Source organism: Lepisosteus platostomus, chromosome 21 (genome assembly GCF_059453375.1).
Source record: "Lepisosteus platostomus isolate fLepPlt1 chromosome 21, fLepPlt1.hap1, whole genome shotgun sequence".
NCBI classification, from domain to species: Eukaryota; Metazoa; Chordata; class Actinopteri; order Semionotiformes; family Lepisosteidae; genus Lepisosteus; species Lepisosteus platostomus.
Window position 1 is genome coordinate 15,938,176 of NC_142631.1, and position 23,928 is coordinate 15,962,103.

Sequence of the window (23,928 nt, forward strand, 5' to 3'; positions counted from 1 at the left end):
TACACTTATATAGCACTTTTCTGGACACTCCACTCAAAGCGCTTTACAGGTAATGGGGATCCCCTCCACCACCACCAGTGTGCAGCCCCATCTGGATGATGCGACGGCAGCCATAGTGCGCCAGAACGCTCACCACACACCAGCTCTCAGTGGGGAGGAGAGCAGAGTAATGTAGCCAATTCATAGAGGGGGATTATTAGGAGGCCATGATTGATAAAGGCCGATGGGAAATTTGGCCAGGATGCCGGGGTTACACCCATACTCTTTTCGAGAAACGCCCTGGGATTTTTAATGACCACAGAGAGTCATCCTGTGCCATACTGTACCATCCAGTACTATCCATACTTTGGATACTGTACCATCCAGGTGCCAGCCGGTCCACTCCTCGGCGTGATCAGGTGTATGATGAACATCCTACCCTGCGCGCGTGCTCTCCTCCGCTCCTCCTCTCTGGAGACGCGGGCCTGCTGCACGCGAGCCACCTCCTGCGCCAGCTTCTCCTTCTCCTGCTCCAGGGCCTCCATCAGCTTGTGGTGTCTCAGCCCGCACTCTTCAAGCTCCTGCCAGACGCCAACCAACCAGAAGAATTCACGGGGTCGGGCTCTCGCTTGCCAGCAGTTTCATTTGCAAAGCAATTCCACGATCTACAAGCAGGGAATGCTCCAAAATGGTGATGGCCACTGGGCACCACTCCAGTGGTGGTAGGACTGATACCCTTTTACCTCTAATGCGCTTCTACAGACTTGGAAGGTGCCTGTCTGGCAAAACGGTAAGACCCAGGGTCATGAAGAGTTACGGACAAATTGGAAACAGGCAAGTCAAATCATCCCATTTCAAGGTTAAGGATTTCTTTTTCCGTTAACTATAGATTTAAATTTTTTTTACAAAGCACTAAAGTCTTTACGGTGTTAAGAGCAAATAAAATACCTGTGTGGAAGGACCAGTTACGAGTGTCAGAGACTTTCTTTTCTTCTCTACCTCCTTCATCAGAATTTCCTGCTTCATATTTAGATCTTCTTCCTGGATATGGGGATTCGAAACCAGAATGTAAGACGTGTAACCTGGGGGACAGCTCTTCACATTTACAGCTTCATTTCAGCCTGCCTATCAACAGCAGAGTCCATTTTTAAACTGAGTGGATGATAAAGCATTCATTAGCAGTAGAATTAATTGATTTGTAACATTTTTTCCTTAGTCACATTGTTTTCCCATGGTTTGTCTAGAACACTTATTTTTTTGTATTTGTATTCTTGCAAACAGGCAATTATTCACACTATGAATACATTTGTTTAAAAGAAAAGATATCTGAAAATCAGCACGCGGATCCTAGAGTGGTTCATTGTACATTAATACACACTAGCTGCAGTATGTTCAGTTTTCCTGCCAGTCGCTTTTCACTTGACAAGAAACGGACAAGATGAAGGAGAACCTATTCAAGAGATGAATACGCTTGAAATCAATTACAAAATCAGTCACAGCCTCTCACAAATTGTACTTCAATTAGAAGGAATTCGAAGGTTTGACTGTAGATGATGATTTTGTATTTTTATGAGATGACTAATTTATCAAAAACCTGGTTTTCAGGCTACAGGAAAAAACATTTAACGTGAAGAACTAAAAAACAGAAACTGCAGTATCTTTAATGAATTTAAAAAATCCTATATCAAATGCATTCTGAACATGCTGTATACTAACCATTTCTATTAACTCTCACTTTGATAATACCATTAGAACAGCGATAGCAACAACACAGTGATGGTCATTAGTAGCACAAGCCGTATTTACATCAGTATTATTTTGCATGATTTAAGATGCAATGGGTTGTGATAAAAACAGGGAATACTTGAATATATCTGGTTACACAGCAGCTCCTTAATGACAACACAGCCACGTAAACCCCAAGAGAAAGTAAAACATTAGAAATAGTTCTAAGTATTGTTTTAATATAGCATTGTATGTTGCAAAATATACATCTTTTGAAAAAATGTTATGATTTCCCAGCTCTTTGGGGCGATAAATTAGACAATATTCAACCCTCTCTTTTCTTAAAACTCTTCACAAAATAACTGCCACCATAACATGGAGGAGAAGTCACTCTGGATGAAGCTGAGTTACACAGAAAGGCACACTTACGCAATATGTCTTGGGTACTGACACCATTTTGCACATTAATAAATCTTACTTTTATGAAGTATTATTATAGTATTAGTTTTATAGTATTATTTTACTATTTTATCTGTTAGACAATACTTTTTTTCTAACAAAGAATATATCAGATGCTCAATATAATGGAGGTATACAGAAAATGACAAGTAGTTTTTATTCTTTTCACCTTTATATCTTTGCAACTAATTGTCTATATTTGACTTACTTCAAGAAATAGTTTGGGAAAGTGTGGCAGAATTTCTTTGTTGAAACGTATCTATTAAATCTGAACTACCAATTATTTTCAGACTCCAGAAATCCCTCTGCCCTTCCCAGAGCTTCATTATGGCATTTAATACAACCAAGGTAGTGTGTTGCAAAATTGAAATGCTGCGTCGTGATGATTTGGCCAGGAATGCGCATAATTAATCACCGAGTTAACATGAGACAGTGCTGATTTCTAACAACTAATTAGTCAGCCCACCCCAATTTATGTTGATTGACATGCAAAGCTTAAATGGAAAGCACACACCTTTGACAGATTTTTCTGGCTGAAACCAGAAAATGTTTTTGTTTTTGGAAGTGGCATTAACATACTTTTAATTTATTATTTTTTCCAGATGTTTTTTTATCTTGTCTGTAAGATAGTTATAACTCAATAGAAAGCACAACTTAGTACTAATTAAATCTATTTTTGTGAATTACACTATACCTAGATTTTATTGACAGTCTGAAGTTTCACATTTTCAGATACTGTGCTGTATTGTGACAAAAGGAACACTGAACATATTCAATTAAAACTCTAAAAGAACAAAGTACTATTGAGAAAAGGTTTTAGAATGACACTTATATCGAAACAAAGCACTAAAGGAGTGCCATTCTGAGTATTTATATAATGTAATAGGAACATATATGGAAACCTCATACAACAGAATGAGGTACAAACTGGATAATAATAATAATAATAATAATAATAATAATAATAATAATAATTGCTTACACTTACTGTATATAGCGCTTTTCTGGACACGCCACTCAAAGCGCTTTACAGGTAATGGGGATCCCCTCCACCACCACCAATGTGCAGGAATTCAAACAATTCCAAACTGTATTGTGATAGGAATAGCACTGAACAGAGCAAAACAACAAAAATAATAAAATAATAATCCAGAAAAAACAAGGTTCATTAGTATTATGTAAATCTTCCTCTAGCAAGAATTACACAAGATTCCTCCTGTAGGGAAAATGTATAAGATGGTATAAGAATCCTAAATCTTAGGATTAAATCAGAACTGTATTTTTTTTTTATTAATTTTGTTTCTTTGATTTAACAGGCAAACAGAATTTATGTGTTGGTGCCTCAGGAGGACCACATATTTACAAGTTCAATTTTCCCTAAGTATTTCCTGAGAAATATAGTATATGGTGAATTTCAATCTATAAATCTTATATACTGTACTTGTCGTCTTTGAAAATCAATCAAAGTAGATTGTTTTGACAAGTATGTAAATGTTAAATACATGCTAAGTGCCATCAAAAGACCTTCTGAATTATAGGTTCTTGCAATTAGATCAATTCACCATCTGGCAAGAAATGTAGGATAAATGAAAGTAATATTATTCAAATGTGGTTCGTTTTAGAAAAGCAAACCCTGAAGTAAGTCATTGTTTGAGAGTGGTAGATGGGAATAAGATTTCTAAAAAAATTTTAGAAAAGATTGTCCCATTAAGACATTTAATGAAATGTACCACAAGGAAAAAAGAAAAAAATACGGTACCGTATATAAGATGGGTGACACTTACAATCTAAGGGAAAAAAGAATCAAGTCATTAAGCACTTACACCTAAAAGCCAGGACTATTGGGAATAAAATGCAAGAGGAGGAAGTTACCACATAAGTGGGCGAGTATGATGAAACTGGCATCACAGAAACATGGGTAACGGAGAGCAGGAGTAAAAACAACACTGGTGGATATACAGTGTGCTGGAGAAAGGGGAAAGACTGAAGAAAGGCACTTTTATCACTATGCAATGAAAAAGAACATTCAGGCACACAGGAACGTAGCCTAGATTAATCAGAGGCCTGAGAAACTATGTTTATGGGTCTGACTAGGCTACAGTAAACTTAATCAGTGGTTACTTTTACTTTGATTTTTCAGTGAAATTCACATATAAGCATTGAATAATAATACAAGAATAATACAGTGTAGAAAGCTGATGACTCCTTTCTTGTTTGTCTGAGCACCTCCTAGAAGTGTATTGATCTACTTTTTAAAAACAAACAGATTCAGGAAGACGGAGGATGAGAGAACAGCCACAGAAATGTGATCATCAGTATACTTTGCTTAAAAACCAAACACTTTTAACTCTCTTTTATTCTGTACAAGCATAGTTCAAAATAATTACAATTTCAAGACAGGAAGGAGTTGAGGAATTATTAAAGAATGAAATACATCTTATGTAAAAAAGATATGACAGACTTGGAATCAGTACAAAAGAGATGGAAACGGTTTAAAAACGAATCTAGTTGAAGCAAGGAACTGGTTCATGCCAAAAGTAAAACAAAGGATTTGTTTTATCCGTGGTTCAAATGTTTTAAGACATCAATTTAGAAAAATCTTAAAAAGTAGAAGTAAAAAATCATCTGACTCAAAATATTAATATTTAAAATCAATTCGCATTTTATATAATGATACATACTTATCCACTGTGTAATTTCTTTCTGTAAAGCACTTTGAGATGGAACTGAACATGAAAAGGCTCTAATGAAATGAAATATCAATTTCAGGAACCAAAGCATGTTCCTTTTCTCGAAAAGAGTAGAGGTGTAACCCCGGCGTCCTGGCCAAATTTCCCATTGGCCCTCACCACTCATGGCCTCCTAATAATCCCCATCTATGAACTGCCTACATTACTCTGCTCTCCTCCCCACTGATAGCTGATGTGTGATGGCGTTCTGGCGCACTATGGCTGCCGTCGCATCACCCAGGTGGGGCTGCACACCGGTGGGGGAGGGGAGTCTCCATTACCTGTAAAGCGCTTTGAGTGGAGTGTCCAGAAAAGCGCTATATAAGTGTAAGCAATTATTATTATGAAGTATTTGGATTTTTGGGTCCAGTATTCAGCAAACGAAGAACATTTAAGCCACAGGGATATGATAGATGACAGACACTAACCATCTCTCTCTGTAGCTCTCGGATGTGGTTCTCATACAGAAGCCTCTGGGCTGACAATTCCTGCTGGGCCAGCTCTCTGGCTGTCTGCAGCTCCTGCATCATGTCCAGCTGCGCCTGCTGCCTTGCTTCTTCAATTTCAGCTTCAATCCTTCAGGTGAAAGAAGCAGAGTTTGCGTGAGCAGAAGGGTTGCTCCGTTCCAATTTGAGGGTTCGAAAATCAGGGTCGGATCATTTAACTCTCAAATGCTCATCAGGTCTGGAAAGGAACATACTTTCCACGGCTCAAGTCAAACTGGGTCACGCTTTTTCTCACACCAAAAAAATGGATGGAGAATGAAACAAATTAAAGTAAGAATTTGAAACAGACACAGAAAATGTATTAGGGCACTCACATCGGGCCTTTAGTTTTCAAACAAACTTCTGCAAAAGGCTGATATTTGTGGAAAATCAGTTGTCATTAAGCCGCTGCCCAATATTTAAGAACCGGTGGAAACATCCATGGTTAAGCTTGCCGTTCACAAGGTTGGATGATTGTATTCAGTTTATTCCTTAAACCTTCTCTAAAGGTATAAAAATAACTGTCATAGTGCTCAGCACTTTATCATCTTCTATGCGAGAAAGTTTTGAGATGTGACAATATGAAATCTTCAGTCGTTTATTTTTGGTATGCTAGAAATTGTTGTTCAAGAGCCTTAATTGTTTTTATAAATGGTAGAGTGGATAAAATATTCCTTATTTCAGACAAGTCCAATACCTCAGATGAGACTTCACTGCTGTTGCCGTGAATACCGAATACAGTTCAAGATGTAGAATTTTAAACCTATGCAAAGTTAATAGTTATTCCACCAGATCTCTGCTTTTCACCAGCCCTTCCCTGTACACAAAGGCTGGTACAGAATATCATTTTAGAACAAAGTTGTATTCTTTGTACTGCGTGCTTGCTCTCAAAGTGTACCATATTGTAATACTTTAGTCTATCTGTCCAGCATTGGTCATTACACCACTTTGTTTGGTATAACTGTATAACTTCTTGCACTGGACCCTTTTTTGTTTGACTACTCTACTTAGTATTGTATTATTTAACAATTACATCCATTATACACAAAACTAAACTAGCTCCAGATTAACTACGTCCTGTATTGCTTTGAAGAAATCCGCCAAATAAAATATTAAAATTCAAGTGGCAAAGACTTGCTGAAATTCGTTTGCACCTACAAATTAGGTAAAGCTTTAGGTTATTTCAGCAAACACCTGTAAAAGGACAAAAATACAATGTTTAAGTGTGATTTACTACCATTTACACAAAACAAATATAACAAATATTAATTTCATGGTGCATTTTTGAATTCGTGATTAGTATTTTCAAAACAAAATGCCACTATTTAAAAAAAAAATGCATCTTCAAATAGCTTAAAGAAAGGAGTAAATGACCTTTGTTTCTGGGCATTAAGTAGCTCATTCTTAGCAAATTCAAAATCCTTGAGCCCCTCTTGACAATCCCCTGGGTCCGCAGGCACACGGTATCCACTCTGAGCCTCCATGGGCTGGCTGAAGCGAAAATAGTGATCTCCACCAAGGACCACACGGTCCCCCTAAAAAAAAAAAAACACACCAGGGAAATTTACCTTTTCATTGTCATTTCTCAATATTACAAGTTTCAGTATTTCCCACGCTAAACAAATGTTAATTCTAGTTTAATTCTCACCTCTTCCACTGTCATTTGTTCATTTGATACTTAACCATTTGCTTTAATAATCTCACAAAATAGGGTAGCAGTATTCTATATATAGCTTATGTCACATTCAGGGCAAAACTGACTAGACCTTTTTGTTACATAGGTATCTGCTATATATATGCATGGTGTGGAAACCATGCTCTCATGCCACAAAGTGCTGGTTTGAATCGTTAGTGACAACTGTTTACTGAAAACAGTTTTTTTTTTATGGCATTCACACCTGGACACATACTGGTCTAACTCACACCGTGTATATATTTGTACATTCATGATACAGTTGTACTGATGGTTCAGTCAGACAGAATTGCTCACAACTGTTCAAAACGAGCCACTGGCACCTTGTCTGAAGAGAACAATGGTTTTATATGAAACTGCCCTGCTGTGCTTTTAAAAGTAGAGATAAATCAACAACATAACAGCAGCACAGTGAATCCAAAAGGCTCCAGACTGCATCCAGAAATGGACAAATAAAATTCAGCATGACCAGGTGTACAATATTATACCCATGTTACAAGAAAAAGTGCATTATAAATATCAGGTAAGAGGATGACACGTCAAGGCAAAGGAATTACAGTAGGTGATTAGATCAGTACTAGATCAGAAACTTCATGGTTTAAGCAATCCAAGGAAGGGACAGTGAAAAGCAAAATAATTTCCGTAAATAATAACATTTATAATAATGTGCTGAGCTTTGGTCACAATCCTGCAATGTTCCGCTTTTTTGAATTAGCTAACACAAGATACGAGCTCGTCTTAGACAAGAAAATCCAAATAATGTGGAAATAACTGTGGGTTTGAAGCAAACTACAAAACAAGGGTGAGGGAACTGATTTCCTTTATTCAGGAAAAAGTAGTCCAAGTTGGAAACAGTATCCAGCAACAAAACAAGCAAGCCAACTAGAACGGATTCTTCAGCAAAGTTTTGAAATATTTGCTTTATAAGAAAAACAGAACTGTGGATGTCAAACCGCAGCTCGCAAAGTATAATGATTTCTCAGAAATAATACAAGCAAAAGGCTTAAAGAGCTGAACAAATTCCTTGCAAGGTTCAGAAACCGCTTCATAAAAAAATGAAAGAAAGGGTTAATGGAAAAAAAAAGTTGAGTCAAAAGCTTGATATAATTAGATTAGATATAAATCTAATGAATTAAAACATCATTAGGAGAGACAGTACTGAAATGCGAAAAGGAAAATATCACCTTCATATTCTTTAATCCTCTCCTAATATACATGATATGACCCTTCCTTCAGTGAAGCTTCATGGGTCACTAATCCAATTAAAAAGGCTTAATAGAGAAAATAGTTTTTCACCATCAAGAACAGTGCTGGACGTACATGGTGCAGCGTGACCACCTTGGTCTGGAGGGCTCCATTAATGTAAGTCTTTGCCTCTGCAGCTGGGGTCAAAGTGACGATGCCCTGCTTATTTGTAAGAACGCTGCAAGTAAAAAGTAGATATCAAGTAATCACGAAGAATCAAAAATATTGATCTTTATTTCATTCAGCACTCGTAAGTTAATTTTGAATGCCATGCTTTGGAAGGTTAATAAGAAGTTACATATTATATAATATTGCAGCAGCTACTTTGTTAACAAGCTGAAACTTATATGGAATATAAGTAACCAAGTTCCTTTATTTCAAGGCCAGATACTGAACATCTACTGTAGCTGCAATTTTCACACGGAACCTTGTAGGCAGACAACTCTCAGATTTATTCAGTTAAAATCTCCATTTAGGATTAATATTTCTGGCTCTCGGCTAATTTGAAGAAAATTGCACAAGCAAGCAAAACTCTTCTGAAGACCTGCTTCCATTCCTCCGTTTCCAGCAAACACTGTCTGGTGAGAGCTGAGGCAAGCAAACACAGAAGCATAGAGCTTGGGGTGGTATTGATAGGTCTCTCCCTGAACTGGACACAGGGTCATTGCAAAACGGACAATGGAAAATAGCCAATGAAGTGAGCCAATCGGGGACGAAACCAGAGCACCCAGTAAAAACAAAAACCCAAACAGAGGGCTGAGGGAACAGTTTCCACAGACTGGCTGCCAAGAACGGGATCAAACTCAATATGCTGTAGCAGAAAGAATACTTCCATTCTGCATCCACCCATCAACAGAACTCTTAGTGCAATGTTTTCAAAAATATATGGACTAGCCTAAAACAAATTCTTTAACATCCATTACATCTATTAACTGCTATTGAAGTAGTCAGCCTACAAAATGAACTCTTTTCATATCCCCGTATGCTTCTCAGATGCTCTTTGTCTGAGCATCTATTCTTTATCTACCTTGACAGTATTCCATGTTCGAACGGCACATTTTTCTGTGTCACCTTTCTACTATTTTATTGTACCACAATGGAAGGAACTGTCTCAAAATGCCCAGGCCTTTATACTGATTTAAAAAGCTATAAAGACATTTAGATGGCACCACCCATTGCTCTGAGAACAAAAAAAGGATTGTGTTCTGCATTCTCTTTACTCTTGATGGGTTTATCGTACATTATATGGCAATCACTAGTCATGCCATTAGTAAATTTGTAGCACAGTCCAAACTGTTAAGTTTGACAGTGATCATAGCAAGACATTCAATATCCCTTCCCTGTCTCAGCTGGCGAAGTGAAAATGGACAGAACTTGCCAGTGATGCTCTGCAATGAGCGCTCCTGTCAGCTGGATGTCATATGTGGAACCATTGGCGGGCCTTCCTACTTCCGTCTGACCTTCTTTAATTACGTACAGGAGCATCTCGGAGAGCTGGGGATCCTCATTCAGGTTCACAAGATAGGGTAGCCTGTGGTCCGCCTTAAAAGATACTCCTGACTTCTACAATACCAGAAAGATACAGGAAAAGACCAAAAAGGTAAGAACAGAATAACAGCGATAAGAATGTTTTTAAACTGCCCACATCAATTCTACTGCCCAGTGCACAAGTCCTTTGAAGGAATTAAAATGTTAGAGGAAAAACAGCAACCAGGCTATTGTAGATGATGACTTTACAGCGCAATATTCATAATATTCAACAGAATTGCGACATTTACCTCCAAGGAAAAGCAGTGATCATTAAGTACAGGACTTACTGCATGTACCATTCCCTGCTCAAAACAGGCTTTCCAGATTAAATGAATGAAAGATCTACATACTCTACTAATTAAATGTGCAAATAATGTACTGGCACATTAAAAAGCAAGGAACATTAACTCAGTATACAAACTGGATTTATCAAGTTTTCTACATGTTCTTTGGCACAAAGATCATGTGTTGTAGCCCAGGAAAAGGGTATTGACTAGAAGATGAACCACTATAACAATGAGTAGTGATTATTTAAACTAAAACTACTGTGCATTTCTGTCTACTATTTTTTTAAAAATTTAAACACACATATTCATTAATAACCAACCTTAAGCTCTTGGGCTTCTTTGATTTTGCTCTGCTCAGCCAGAGCTATCTTCTCTTTCCATTCCCTAAAAAATTGCATTTAGTTGCAATTACTGAAAAAAGATACTATAAAAGTCTACTCAACAGAGTCTGAAATCTCCTCACATTAAGCCAATTAACTATTCAAATATATACATTTGTCATTGTTTAGTATTACTGGTATAGAATTATACTTCCAGGTAAATCATTTTACTAAGAACTTATGTCACCTGTCACGATAATTTCATTTAATGTCTCCAGACTACAGAATAACCTAAAGAGGATATTTGCAAGGAAAAATGAGAAGATATTCCTGTTTCTTTAGTCTACAGTACATGTTTTTTAATGTTTAATAAATATTATTTTTATGTCCTCAACAAGCATCAATACAATTGCAAAAAAAAAAACATATGAAAGAGCCGTGCCACTGTATGTTTAACCTGGAAAAGGTTAAATTCCTTATTTAAAAAGGTATTTACTCCTGAGCCTTTTTAAACTCTCTCTCCTGCTCCAAGAGCTTTTCTTTAAGTGCCAAGATCTCCTGAAGGCTAGCTTCATAGTTCAGTACATCCAGTCCTTGTCTACACTGGCCAGCAGCTCGCAGCTTCTCAATTTCTGCTTTAAGCTCTGAAAAAAAACAACATCCCAAATTACAAATAGCTTTTAAGCTGGTTACTTTAATATTTTCTCATCACCAGATGTGTTTAACCTTGGGTTACAAAACACCCCCCCAAATGAAGAAATAATATTTTACATCTTAGTTCTAACCAGAACTCATTTCTGTCGGGCTTCCTGACTGCATCTGTGTATTTTTTTTAATAAAGCCGTAAAAGCACGTGAGTGTGTTCTACCACTACTGCAAATGTACGCAGGAGTGCAAGTATAGTTGACGGCCTAGGATGTGGCCTTTACAATTGAATTGCACCCAAATAAAAAATAAAAAAAATACATGAGACCACTCAAAAATAGACCAGAAGTGTGAACGCTACCAATGTATTTCTGTTAATCCCCACCGTTTTGATCTTATTCCCTGTTGAATCTGCTATTCTACATCTGGAGGGCTCTCCGCGCCCCTCACCCCTGATGATTCTGGCACCGGTGTCCTCATTGACCCTTGCCACGTTGATGATCCTGCGCGCCTGCGTGGCGTAGCGCAGAGTGCTCAGGGTCTCCTCCACGCTGAGCGCGGCTGGGCTCAGTGCTGCGATCATCGCCGTCTTGGAGTTCCCTCCAAGGCTCTCCTTCAACAGCCTGTGGTAGAAGACGATTTCCTCAACCCTGGCGTAACTGGAAACGCACGTCCTGAAGGGACACAAGTCTAAGATTCTCCTACGTGTACAATCTTTAAATTTGGGATGAAGGTAGAGGAAACAATTTGACTTTCAAAAATGAAAGAGTACTTACTGACCCTGTTTGCTTCTGTATACTGATATAAGAGGAAAGGTTTCATCACTGAATGTGGATTCATTCAAATATTTACTGTACTTGCCGGTTAAAAGGCCAATTTCAATGGAAGAACTCAACGCTTGTGTAAGACGACTCTAGAAGTAGTGTGCTTACAACACAGTGAAAAGAAACTGTGACACTTTAACCATTAAAGTCTGGACAGTGGAAACCATTCAGCATAGATGTGGTCCATCTTTTACTTCACACCATGCAAGATGACAGCAAAATACCTACCAGGTTAACACTGAGTCTCTGTATGGAATAAATTGCTTCTTCTTGGACAGCGGGGCTTCAGAAAGAGCACTGATTACCTTCCCCAAGGTCATCAAGGATGTGTTAATACTTGCTCCTTCCTGGATGAGATGAATGTGTTGGTGACACGGCTCCATTGCTTACTAAACTTACTAGACCAAATTTTGATCTCTCCCTAATTCGAAACGCCCAAAGCAGATCACATTTGTTTCTCACGCCGGATTCAGTGGGAGACCGACTGATTGAGAGAGATGCCACTTCTCTTGAAACACCAGGAGGAGAGAGTCCTGACCTTGAGTCTTGTGCCACTGGTGTGCGCAGATGTGGATCGCTCACTTCCTGCCAGATCCACCAGATTAACGCGACTCCTCGTGGTGTGATCATGGGTATCGCCCTCCACATCCTCTCTCTAAGAGGAAAAAATCCAGGTCTTCAGGTTTTACAACACAAGTGTATACAGTATACACACACCGTTGAGCAGGACAGCCATACAGGTGGTATTTATCTCCTGTGTTAGCCATGTTCTTCCTACTTTGCTCCATTCAGACCCGTTTTGACACAGGACAAAAACTCTTAAAACCAAAAATCACTTCAAAGGTCAGAACCTCGTGCACAGATATCATTAACACCATTCGGAATTTCTACACAGAAGTAAAAACCTGTCTTAATTAGCTTGGGTCGTAAGTTAGAAATACAGATAACCAAACTACAGTATATTGAATTTCAGACGTAACCCATCTTAAGCAAGTTGAAAAGCTAATCAGCCACAAGGCTGACTTCTGTGAAGTCTGATCTCCCGATACTCATTCAGGGCTGGTGCAACAGAGCTCTACCTTAGTCTGCGTCACTAGCATGGTGAAGACGGAGTGGGACCTGGAGCTCTTGTCATTCATACCGGTGGCTGCTGTTGCCCGCCGTTTGTTTCCCAACTCCAGCCAGACCTAAAACCAGACACGTGCAAATACAGACAGTCAAGGTCAGGTGGGCACAGACTTGAGTCAATCCCAGATTCTAAAAATGATAAAGAAACAAGAAAAATGTCAGTAGAGAAAACCACCAAATAAACCGCCAGTCCAGGTTCAATCACTGGTCCCCAACGAAAGATCTAACAGCAAAATCTCGATATTAAACCGCTCTTTTTTAAATTGCACATGTTATACACCTACAATTGAGCAGTGGTTCACATATAACAGAGGGTTAATAATAGATGCAGTCCAGTTGCAATCTGAAATTTGACAAAAGAGAAAAAAGAAGTTCAATTAAAGTGCATGACAACACTGAAGTTTAAAGTGTCCAGTTTTAATGCCAGAACAACACAAAGAGGATATTCACAAGGGAAAACACTTATTTCTTAAGTGGAAAAACCTTCACAAACAGTGAAGTCTCATTTCTGTACACCGAGATCTTGAGTAGTGAAATACCGTACTGTAAATACACAACACCTTTCTGCAGTCTGCAGAGCTTACAGTAAACTTCATTTGTCAGCCTTTTCACTGTATTTTTTACCTGCCTACATACCCAAACTATCGAAACGTACAGCTGAGATAATAACCAAATAAAAGAATTGGAAAATTGAGACATCAGCTAGTAAAAAAAGCATTTCATATTCCCATTTTCAGAATAAAAACCCTGCCGTTATTCAATATGGCGACCAAAATGTATACAAACTCTCCACCACATATCCTCAAACATAGTGCAGTCCCACAAGTAACTAAGCAAATATCAATAATTTGCTTTCCACAGAAGACCGTTCACTGCATTTTTTTGTGTGAAGTTCAGCACCGCCATTGAATTTCAGCTCCACTCCATGGACCTAGATTCACTCCAAAACTAATGAAGCTTGAGAAGGACGTTTGGCATAGAAAGCAGGTTCTGCAAAACAAAAAAAAAACAGATTGAAAGAGGGTCTGACATACCTGCACATCTGCGAAGGAGCTTACCACATACCTGTGAGAACAGCCAAAAAAGCAGAGTTACCTCAAGGTACAGAAAATAAAAACTAAAAGACATCTGCTACAATGTTGTTAATCAAGGAGGAGATCTATTTATTGTGCCCTCCAGCAAAGAGATTGCTGGCTCTGCTCCCAGAGTACCTGAACACCAACTGCAGCACTTTCTGAGTGTCAATCAAATCTTTGCATCAGAAATTGTGCTCAGGGGATCCTGAGCTATGAGTTTATCAGGCACAGAGAGACATAAAAAAGGGACCGCATCTGTTGTGCGTTCTGTTAAATTAAATTAAAATGAATGTTTACAATTAGCATTAAAACATTTACTTATGACTGAGATGTAAATGTGTGCGTCTGTGTGAGTGAAGGGGGTGGTGGGGATTCCTCTCTCCTAGAGGCCTGCAGGATTATAATTAAATTTCTTATGTTATGCTGCAAGTCAAGAAGATGGGGGTCTGTGCTTATCTTAATTTGAGTAGAGCACCGCTTTCATCTACAAAATACAAAGAAACAGACAATTTTCCACATTGACCACCAACCAACAAAAAAACCCTCACGTAGATCATGACAAACAAGAGCTTTCAGCAACACCATTAACCCTTTTACATTTGCCAAATATTCAGATCAAATGAATACGGATGGAATCACCAACAGACATTTCTCACTATTTATGACTGATGAAGGATATTGCTTGCCCCATCTAGTTCCTCCTTCCATTCATCCAAAGATCTTAGTCAAGGAATACTATCAAACTATTAGACCCAATGTTGTTATAAAATTGTTAAGCTCTTTATCTATCTTTATTTGTGGTCATATCCTGTTAAGGCAAATCTTTTTCTGATTCCCCTCCCTAACCCATCCTTATTACAACATGAGCTGAAGGTCCTCATAGAAGGTCACTGGTCACAGGGTTCAAACCCGTGTTTAAAATTTGTGTGAAAAGTCCCCACTGAAAACCCCTCTTGAATATTTAAGTCACTATTGCTCGGCTTCTAAGCAATCAAATTACTACTGTTACATCTCTTCTGATTGCGTTAATAGCCTTGTTCAATGACATCCCGCCCTTCAGGCAAGCACAGAAATTAAAACGATTTAAAGGGAAACTGCAAAGCTGGTTTTATATTTCGGGGTTAGAAAGAATCGGCAGTGATGAGTGCATTTCAACACATAATAAAAGTAAAGTGTACATAGTAACATGTAAAAACCTCAATTGACATCACAAAATAAACAACACTTCCAGGTATTTCCATATTCTGCGATTCAGAACGAGGCAATATGAGATATTAGATCAGTCATAACAGTGACTAGTGAGCAGGAAGGGCCCCATCTCTTCACAATTCTCGTGAGCTCTCTCCCATCATGTGACCAGTGGATTGGGAAAGGGATAGATTGGGTTTGCAGTTCCCCTTTAACATTTAATATATATGGTATAATTCTCAGCTGAGTGTGCAAATAGGATTGAGAACTGTCATTTTGTCCAAATTGCCAAAAGTAAAAGACTAACGCAGGAAGATGAGATATAATCCATATGTAGTATATATGATATATATTTGGGGATGCGATGTTGTAATTCATGTAGGATGGATTTGAAATGACATTCATTTCAGTGGTTAATTAAGTACTTTACTCAATACCTTCCATACACTACTTAAAACTTCTTAATACTGAAATATTCATTCATTCAATCATTTTAAGTACTAGGGTAACTGTGTGGTAGCAACACCCTTTGAATAACTTAAATAATAATTCAGTTTCGAGAAGATGAGATTATTTAATGCCAGTAACGTTTATGAATGTGCTTTACATACAGCGGAAGATGAATATACTGTACAAGCAAATTTCCGACAATAGAATTTATCAACAGTTCTTGATATACCCAAATTTCTCACATGAACAGCAATACTGTACAAAGGAATAAAACCACAACAGATATGTTATCATGGGTAAAATTTGCTAATACTCACGAAGACAGACCAGCAACATATGGGCCCAATTCTGGATGCTCTCTCACACGAAGCTGTGGAAAAACATATTACCTTCAGAATTGAAGTATAGATATATATTTTTCATCGTTACATTTTAAAGTGGTGCCTTTCCGAGGGGCTAAAACATAATTTCCTTTTTTGTAAGTGTTAAATTCTCAATCTGTCTTCTATGAAGCCATGAAATGTTGAAAGTCCACCAACATTCCAAACCCCCCAATACTGAAGCCCTTTAATGGCAAAAATGTAAAAATTGTTTTTCTAAAAAAATATAATTATATCAAATATATACCAGAATATATTAGAAGCGTGAAATATCTTTTTCAATAGCTGCAGTACATAACAAATGGTGGAATTATGAAAACACATTGGCCATACTTTTAGCTTTGGCTGACTACCGACAGATTTCGGATGATGTTGGCAATCCTGCATTAATCTCAAGAACTAAAAGATGACATTATGAACAGCAAAACAGGGAAAACCAGCATCGAGACACGATTTTTGTGACTTTAACAGCACTTACCGAGGTCTTCTTTTTGTTCTGCTCTTTGTCTGACGAGAGAAGATCATGGATTTTTTCGTTGTAAACTTCAAAGTAGCTCATTTCAATATGACAGGCAACCTGCTCAAAAAAAGTTTTTTTTTTTAATATAAGCACCCTCAATACACGTTTATATCATGTGACACTATTCCACTATCGGTCCACCATTATTATCTGTAAGCCAGTAAATGTAAAGTGTTCTTGCAGCAAACCTGGAATTCTTGGTTTTTAGCATTTTTCCCCCACCTGTTCTACTCACTCATAAACATCAATTTCTAAACCCTTAAACCTGCTTTAATTTGAAAATATGGTGAAAATGCCATCTGTGTGTTAGCTCTCAAGGACCTCAGCTGGCCATTACTGACTTACCGTAACTGAATCAACTGTTACACTAAAGTGATCAAAGCACACATTTCAGATCTTGAGAAATTGTTTTAAGAGTGAATTGCATATTGTACTGTACCTGGTTTAAGACATTAGTGCCTCTTGGTTCAAGTCAAAAGAAGTGTTCATAGCAAACTTGGTTAAATGTATTAGTTCATGCTGGTAACAAGTAAGGGAACTCCATCCAAGACATTCAGTCAATGATTTTAGACAAACAGTTGAATTCAAATATTCATTTTGAATTGTAATTACAGTAAGTGGTGCACTTAGCTTAAAAACTCAATGTAATTATGCACATCTGCACCCAGTAATTATGGTCATAAAACTACACTTGTTAGTCTATTGAATCTATTTCCTAGCTGTTATGTCAGGATATTAAGAAAACTCATTCTTGCCTCACGAAGATGGACTTGGGAAGCTTTGAGAAATAACTCTTCACAAAATCGGGGAATTATTCCGATTTCATCGCCATATCCCATCATTCTGTGGTAAAAAAAAGTTGCAGTTCAGATGGAAAGAAACAGGAATGTAGCAAAATACATATTACAATACATTAATTTATTAAGTTGGTGACATTTTGTGTTTAATCTCTTTCAAATAACGTTTGTAAATGATGAGGGTAGTGAGGCACCAGTATTAAAACATTACCAATTCTTCCAAAAATATTCACTAGTATCATCTTAATGCCAATAATTTCGAAGGAATTCAAAGTTCTCTTTCTTCTTGACCTTACCAAATCCTAAAGACTTGTGAAAAAATGTACAATATAACACAGAATAAGGTTATTCGAAATTCCCTTTTAAATTGCTCTGCAGTTCCTCAGAGAACTCATAAATACCATACGTGAGTATGATACAGTTCAGATCTCCCTGAATCACACAGTACACCCATCCTGAGTTTCCCCAAAAGAAATAAAGATAAGACAATAGTTATTTCTATACTGAAAGCACATTCCAGCCTCTGACGTGCACTTCCCTGAATGCCAGACATACAAATTCCTACAGAGCCTGACTTCCGGTACCAATATTCTGAATACTCCACATAACAGTTCATTTCAATTAAAAAATATGAGGACACAATTGGCAAATAAGGTCTGTAAATCAAATATCTTCATGCTGATAACTCAAAAAAGAAGACATTTGAGTTATTTCTTGGTTCGTTAGAAAGAAAATAATATAAAAAATTTGTGTTACAGCATATTATTGTTATACAGATCCTGATCTGCTTAAAAGTGCTGAGTAGCTTTTATGTCAGTAAAATGTGCTTGTGTTGGAGCACTAAATCCTCAAATTGATTCATTTAAATTCCGTTTAATGGTCATGAGAAATTACTGTACGATTTTTTGTAACGGGGCGAAAGTGCTGTGTTGCTTACGTGTAGGACTTTCCTGATCCAGTTTGTCCGTAAGCGAAAAGGCAGGTGTTATACCCCTGGAATAACTTATCAAGGAGGGGTTGGGCCAATTTCCTGTAAACCACCTCCTGACCAGCGTAACTGTCTCCCTGGCCATCAGAAGACCAGAAAGCAAAATCAAAACAGAAAGAGAATTTCTGCTGGTTATGGGGATGATGAACTACCGCCTCCTGGCCAGAAACTGACACCACAGATCTGGGATTCATCTGCCGCTCCCTGAAAAAGAATCAAATGAAGAAAAAATGATTTTTTTTTTAAAGAATCCCAGCTTTTAAAAGGGTAGGATAATGTGATATTGAAAAAAACAACCCCACAAGGCAAAAACAGTCTCATCACAGACTTGTATTACTGCAACAGCAGAACTAAACTGCCAGGCACCACCTCTTCCAGATCTCAGGTGTGACCAGAAAAGCCTAATTTTCAGCGTAAAACAAGAAGACACAAACTACGGCAGCTGAAATCGGAATTCCAATCCCAAAAAATGAAGACCACCTACATTTCCTGTAGAGTACTTCTTGGTAGTCAGAAGATTAGCAGGAAAAAAGTGCAAACTGAGAAAATGTACAGAACGGGACATAGTGTATTCCCAAGCAGAAAACAGTCATGGAGCCTCCGACAAGTTCCTGGGGGACCAACTACCGTGCAAGAAATATCCAATCACCACCCCGTCATTTTTATTTTTGCTGACATTGGCTTAGACCCCCCCCCCACAGGTGACAAGAGCTGAATCCAGCGCAAGATTTATGGTCTTATACATACAGTAAAAGATTTATACATACCGTTTAAACAAACTTAAAGGCCGCAAACTATCCCTACCTGGGGTTCAGTGGTCGGACGCGGATCGCCACGGTAACGGCAGAATCCTCCCCATCATGACTCTTCTCCTCCCTGGTAGAGGTAAGTCCCACACCGGGCTCCTCGCCCTCTCCTGAAAGCGGCCGTGACGCTGCGATGAGTGGGCAGCTCGCACCCTGGAGAAACTCCGCCACCGTGGTTCGAGTGACAGTCTTCAAATGGGTGTTACCTTTCTCGACAGGGACAGGACTTTTTACAGGTGCGTGGCATCTCTTTGCAGGAGCGCCGAACTCCCCTCTGCGCTCCACCATGTCAGGGAAAGAGGCCCTTGCAGACTTTTCTTCGTTAACCGCAGGGGATGCCCAACCTCCTTCTACCGTCTTACAGAGAGGAGCCATTGGCAAGGAGAGCCTCTGTCTTGCTGACACAGGCAGGCGGCTTTTTTGACACTTCTGCGGTGGTCCTGCAGCAGATCCTTTGCCAGAGACCCCTGTAGACGCCCCCTTTTCTTTCTCATTGGGTTCCACGTGGGCGAACGGCGGCAGTGCAGAACACTTGAGGGGTGGTCTCTCTATGTCCTGGCGAGAACTGTCCCCTTTAGGGGGACTGCCTTGGTTTTCTTCTTCAGTCTCTGTGGATTTGCTCACCACAAAGTAAACAGTGGCCTTAAACTTCTTCTGTGGGGGAGGCCGGGACGAGGTACTGGAGCATTCAGCAGCTTCACTGAAGTCCTGGACGTTAATGGCCTCAGCGTCTTCACAACTTAGAGTGGAGACATCCAACGGGACCCTGCAGGACGCACTTTCTTTAGGGCTCTGAGGCACAAGAGTACTTTGCAGCACGGGGGTAGACGAGCCGGGAGAATTAATTGAGAACGTCTGGCTCTTCTCTGGAGAAAAGGGAAGAGTGCTTTGATAGGACTTGACGTCCGTGGAGCTCAGGTTTGGAGTACTAAGCTCATCTGGAGAGCTCTGTGCCATCGCCACTTCTGCAGGTACTTTGTCAAAAAGAGATCGAAGCTGAATGGGAGGAATCTCGACCAGAGGCCTTTTAGATCCGCGAGGTGGTGAAGGAAAACCATCACACATCTTGTGTCCACTTGTGACTTTCTGGTTCTTTTAAACCTTAAAAGAGATTGCTACATGTGAATATGAAGCACTGAGCTTATGGAGTGCAAATTTACTTTTGACAGGCGTGTAGCCAGGGACACTGACATGCAAAAGTCTTCAGACAAATTTAATTTTTCTGTTTTTGCACGCAGCGCTTTGCTTCTTTATGCAGGAACAATTCTATGGCAATCATACTGAAATTCTAACCATTTTAAGCACACAGCTAATCTTAATATATCTTGATTTTGGCATGCCACACAAAAGGTTTATGGATATGTAGCAAAGGAACAAATGTTCATGATGAAAAGCCCCTGAGTAATTTCTGATTTCATTGGTATCCGTGTTGGATTAGCTACTACGAATCTTCATGATGACTGCTCATGTATGCAGTAGTTTGACTTTGGTACATGCACAATTTTTGAAAGCTCTGATCAATCTGAATTTGAAAGTGACCGGCTTTTTTTTTTCCCCTCACCCCAAATAAATTTGTACTAATATGTCAAAGTTGTTATTAACCGTGGAAAAGACAAGGGGAGGTTTTAAACAAAATGGGAAGGCTCAAAACTCGAGTCCCATTCCACTGCAAACATTAAGAGGCAAAACGCGACAAAAATGCATGGCAGTAACTAATTTTACCATGTGTCAAAATATTGAAGAATAAGGAAACCACCGCAGTTTGAAATCGCGTCATCTCCCGGCAACTAGTGTTACCCAATCTGTCTAGTATGACGTAACCCCGCAAATCCCCTCTTCATCATTGTGCAACTAGTGTCTTGCTAACAATTTATAAACTGTATTCGGAAATCACATCCCAAAAACATATTTGTTGATCCGCATCGCACATACTGCAATTTCACCGATTAGATCGTCTTTACCGTCTGGCAGCGTGCGTTAAGGTTCTGTTTAAACTCTAGATTTTGAACCACGATATGTAATTGAGGAAAAACTACTCCTTTTGGCCATATTACCGATATTTTGAGCCATTTAATCCCTTAAACGCTTCTTTTAAATAACTGACTACATTCTCTCCAATGTGAGCTCTGCATTTGTATTCTGCTATTTCAGAATTTTCTTGCATTGGTATCCAATAAGAATCCGTAAACTATCAAACAATACACAAACTTTTTTTGTGTGCAAAATTTATAAAAAGCAAAGGAGAAACTCGGCGTTGTTTTAAGAGTTTTGCACAACTGTGTACGAAAGTTGGTGCAATTTAAATCCTTAAATATGTGGGTTTGCTATAGATGCACAATTAAATTACGAGAAAAGCTAAAAACATTTTACCCTTAATTAAAGCGCAGTGCTGTTCTAGATTGAAATGGTCAGTTTTTAGAGCTCTTGACACCCAACTGAGGTTTGTGGATCTACAGTAACAACCCAAACGCTCCTTCCTAGGAATGACAAAATTACAATTTAAGTACGAGTTTGGTAGAAGATACAAAAAAAAAGAAGAAAATCACATTTAAAAAAAAAAAGCCTCACCAATTTCGAAGGGAGAAGATATGAACACAAACAACTTAACGTAAGAAAACGTTTGTTTGTTGTTTTTTTCTTAAAGGGAATACCTGCAAACGTAGAAACCCGTTTGGTAAGGAGTCTGAGCCCAGCACAGCCGCAGGTAATGGGAAGTCAAATAATATATTTAATTCTAGTCCATACCGGAGCGCTCTTTCTACACACCCACCCAAAATAAAAACACAGGACAAATGGAAGTTGAGGCAAGTGTTGCTAAGGGAACGTGAAACGTCCTCCATTAACCGCGGCCCTCGTCTGAAGTTTTAAAATCTAGGCGGCTTCAATCAGAGACACACCTGTGGCCGCATGGCCGCGTTTTCCCCACACGGGGATGGGGTCCGGGGGGCAGCCCGGAAGATAGAGAGTGTGACTCCGGCCGGGGTTTCAAACTGTAGCGGTTTCTCCGGCTTCCCGGAAACGGCTGCTCCGGGAAAGAGTGTTGGAGAGCGAAGATGGCGTCTCTGTCAGTGTGCCAGCCGACGTGCGGGGGTTTCAGTTTCGAGTACAGCAAGAGGTGAGATTCGCAGCAGAAGCGAAATTAAAAAAAGAAAAAAAACGAGAGAGGCGCTCATTTGCGAGGCGCTTCGAGGAATTGGTAGAAAAACAAGCAAACGGTGGGGAAATGAAAACAATCAGTTCATGCAAAAGACGGCCGGGCTGGTCCCGGCATCACTGTATGGGAGACAGTGTCATGGCCTGCTGTAGGAATGACTCAGGGAATTTATTGTATAAAACGCGTGTTTGGTTTATTTTATTTTATTTTGATCAAGACGGGGAACCCGATTGCTGAATGAGTGCAGATTTGTAGGTGGGGAATGAAAATGTTCCTCTCCAAATGTCTTTATTTTTTGTTGTTGTGTTGTCTCTTGAAATATTACCAGATGTCTGAAGAAGCACACGTTTGGGTTTTCTTATGGTGTAAATGAATTCGATTGAAAACGCGCTACAGTTTAGTGCTAAATGTTTTATTCGTATTATTGGTGTGTAATCGTTTCAGTTATTCGTAATATGTTTTGCGTTTTTGTTTTGTTTAGCACTTGGAATGAATTAAAAAGTTCTCATTTATTTAGGATCTCCTAAATATATGCTTATTTAGGAGATCCTGTGTCTATAAAATGTTTTGAAAACAACTGGCTCCAATTTTTTGTTTTATTGTGTATTTTAAATTTGTTTTGTTAAAGTGCTTAATGATTCTCCTAAGCTCGGTTGTATCATTCTCTGATTTCTAAGAGTTTGACAAGTATGACATTGCAAAACGTATCCATATGGCCGAACGATTTTTTTTTAAGTCAGAGATTTTTTAAATAATTCGAGTTAAAACTATTGCGTTAACACAACTGTAAGAACTCTAAATAGAAAAACGATTTCTTGATAATAACCATAGATTCACAGTTTTCTTTTAAGAGATGACCAACCTATCTTAAAGCTAAATGCAAGTCAATACCGTCGAATTTAGGGATGCATTTTCAAGTAGAATGCAATTAAAGTTTTTACATTCTCTTTATTTCTGTATGATAAACTTTATTTCCCCTCTTTCTTTACGTAGAAACGCACTCTTGGAGGCTGAATTTACAAAGTTAGGGTCCAGTATCCCTACTGCAAGAAAAACTGGCACCACAATTTGTGGAATTGTTTTCAAGGTAAATGGAAATTATCCAACACCTTTTCTACTGATGAACTTTTCTGTTCCTACCTGTACTGCAGTCTACTTTGAGCAAACTCTTGTTGCAATACTGTTGTATTAGGAGAAACAATTTTAGCAACAGTCCATTGAGAACTCTTGAAATATGTTGATTATTGCTCATATTGTGATGATTTTTTTAAAAGTAAACAGACAAATCCTCTTGGAGAAGCTACATTTTTAGTTAGGCCTGATTTGTGCTTTCAAACTGTGCTGTTAAACTGTGAGTCGAGTGGTGCTTGCGTCACAGCCCAGTGAGATTAAAAGATCCTGTTTCAACAGGAATGGGAGACATTTAGTACAGGTTTTCATCTCTGTTTTTTTCCCTGTATATCATCTCCCTTGCTGTAATTTTGTAAAGTTTTACATTACACTCAGTGTGTAATTCATCT

The 23,928-nt window shown here is 38.7% G+C and overlaps 2 protein-coding genes across 6 annotated transcripts in view; one reads left to right on the forward strand and one right to left on the reverse strand.

The window, feature by feature from the left end:
* The window catches only part of LOC148644095 (kinesin-like protein KIF14), a 37,855-nt gene extending 15,808 nt beyond the window's left edge, over positions 1–22,047 (reverse strand). For 2 of the 4 annotated variants that reach the window (XM_088615322.1, XM_088615320.1), the window contains exons 1-19: positions 21,906–22,047; positions 19,253–20,355; positions 18,398–18,652; positions 17,419–17,506; positions 16,622–16,720; positions 16,081–16,133; positions 14,084–14,114; positions 13,001–13,108; positions 12,460–12,576; positions 12,150–12,268; positions 11,548–11,720; positions 10,949–11,096; positions 10,453–10,516; positions 9,694–9,878; positions 8,367–8,493; positions 6,752–6,912; positions 5,321–5,468; positions 928–1,020; positions 419–560 (exon numbers count right to left, since the gene is read on the reverse strand). In XM_088615322.1, the coding sequence (XP_088471448.1) occupies positions 419–560; positions 928–1,020; positions 5,321–5,468; positions 6,752–6,912; positions 8,367–8,493; positions 9,694–9,878; positions 10,453–10,516; positions 10,949–11,096; positions 11,548–11,720; positions 12,150–12,268; positions 12,460–12,576; positions 13,001–13,108; positions 14,084–14,114; positions 16,081–16,133; positions 16,622–16,720; positions 17,419–17,506; positions 18,398–18,652; positions 19,253–20,319 (3,178 nt within the window). In that variant the 5' untranslated portion in view covers positions 20,320–20,355; positions 21,906–22,047. Of the gene's footprint in view, positions 1–418; positions 561–927; positions 1,021–5,320; positions 5,469–6,751; positions 6,913–8,366; positions 8,494–9,693; positions 9,879–10,452; positions 10,517–10,948; positions 11,097–11,547; positions 11,721–12,149; positions 12,269–12,459; positions 12,577–13,000; positions 13,109–14,083; positions 14,115–16,080; positions 16,134–16,621; positions 16,721–17,418; positions 17,507–18,397; positions 18,653–19,252; positions 20,356–21,822 lie in introns of all 4 variants that reach the window. The other 2 variants (XM_088615323.1, XM_088615321.1) reach the window with 2 other exon arrangements.
* Positions 22,048–22,226: 179 nt separating this feature from the next.
* Positions 22,227–23,928, forward strand: part of psmb7 (proteasome 20S subunit beta 7) — a 36,357-nt gene continuing 34,655 nt past the window's right edge. For both annotated transcript variants that reach the window (XM_088615324.1, XM_088615325.1), the window contains exons 1-2: positions 22,227–22,369; positions 23,402–23,495. In XM_088615324.1, coding sequence (XP_088471450.1) covers positions 22,308–22,369; positions 23,402–23,495 — 156 coding nt within the window. In that variant the 5' untranslated portion in view covers positions 22,227–22,307. The remainder of the gene's footprint in view (positions 22,370–23,401; positions 23,496–23,928) is intronic.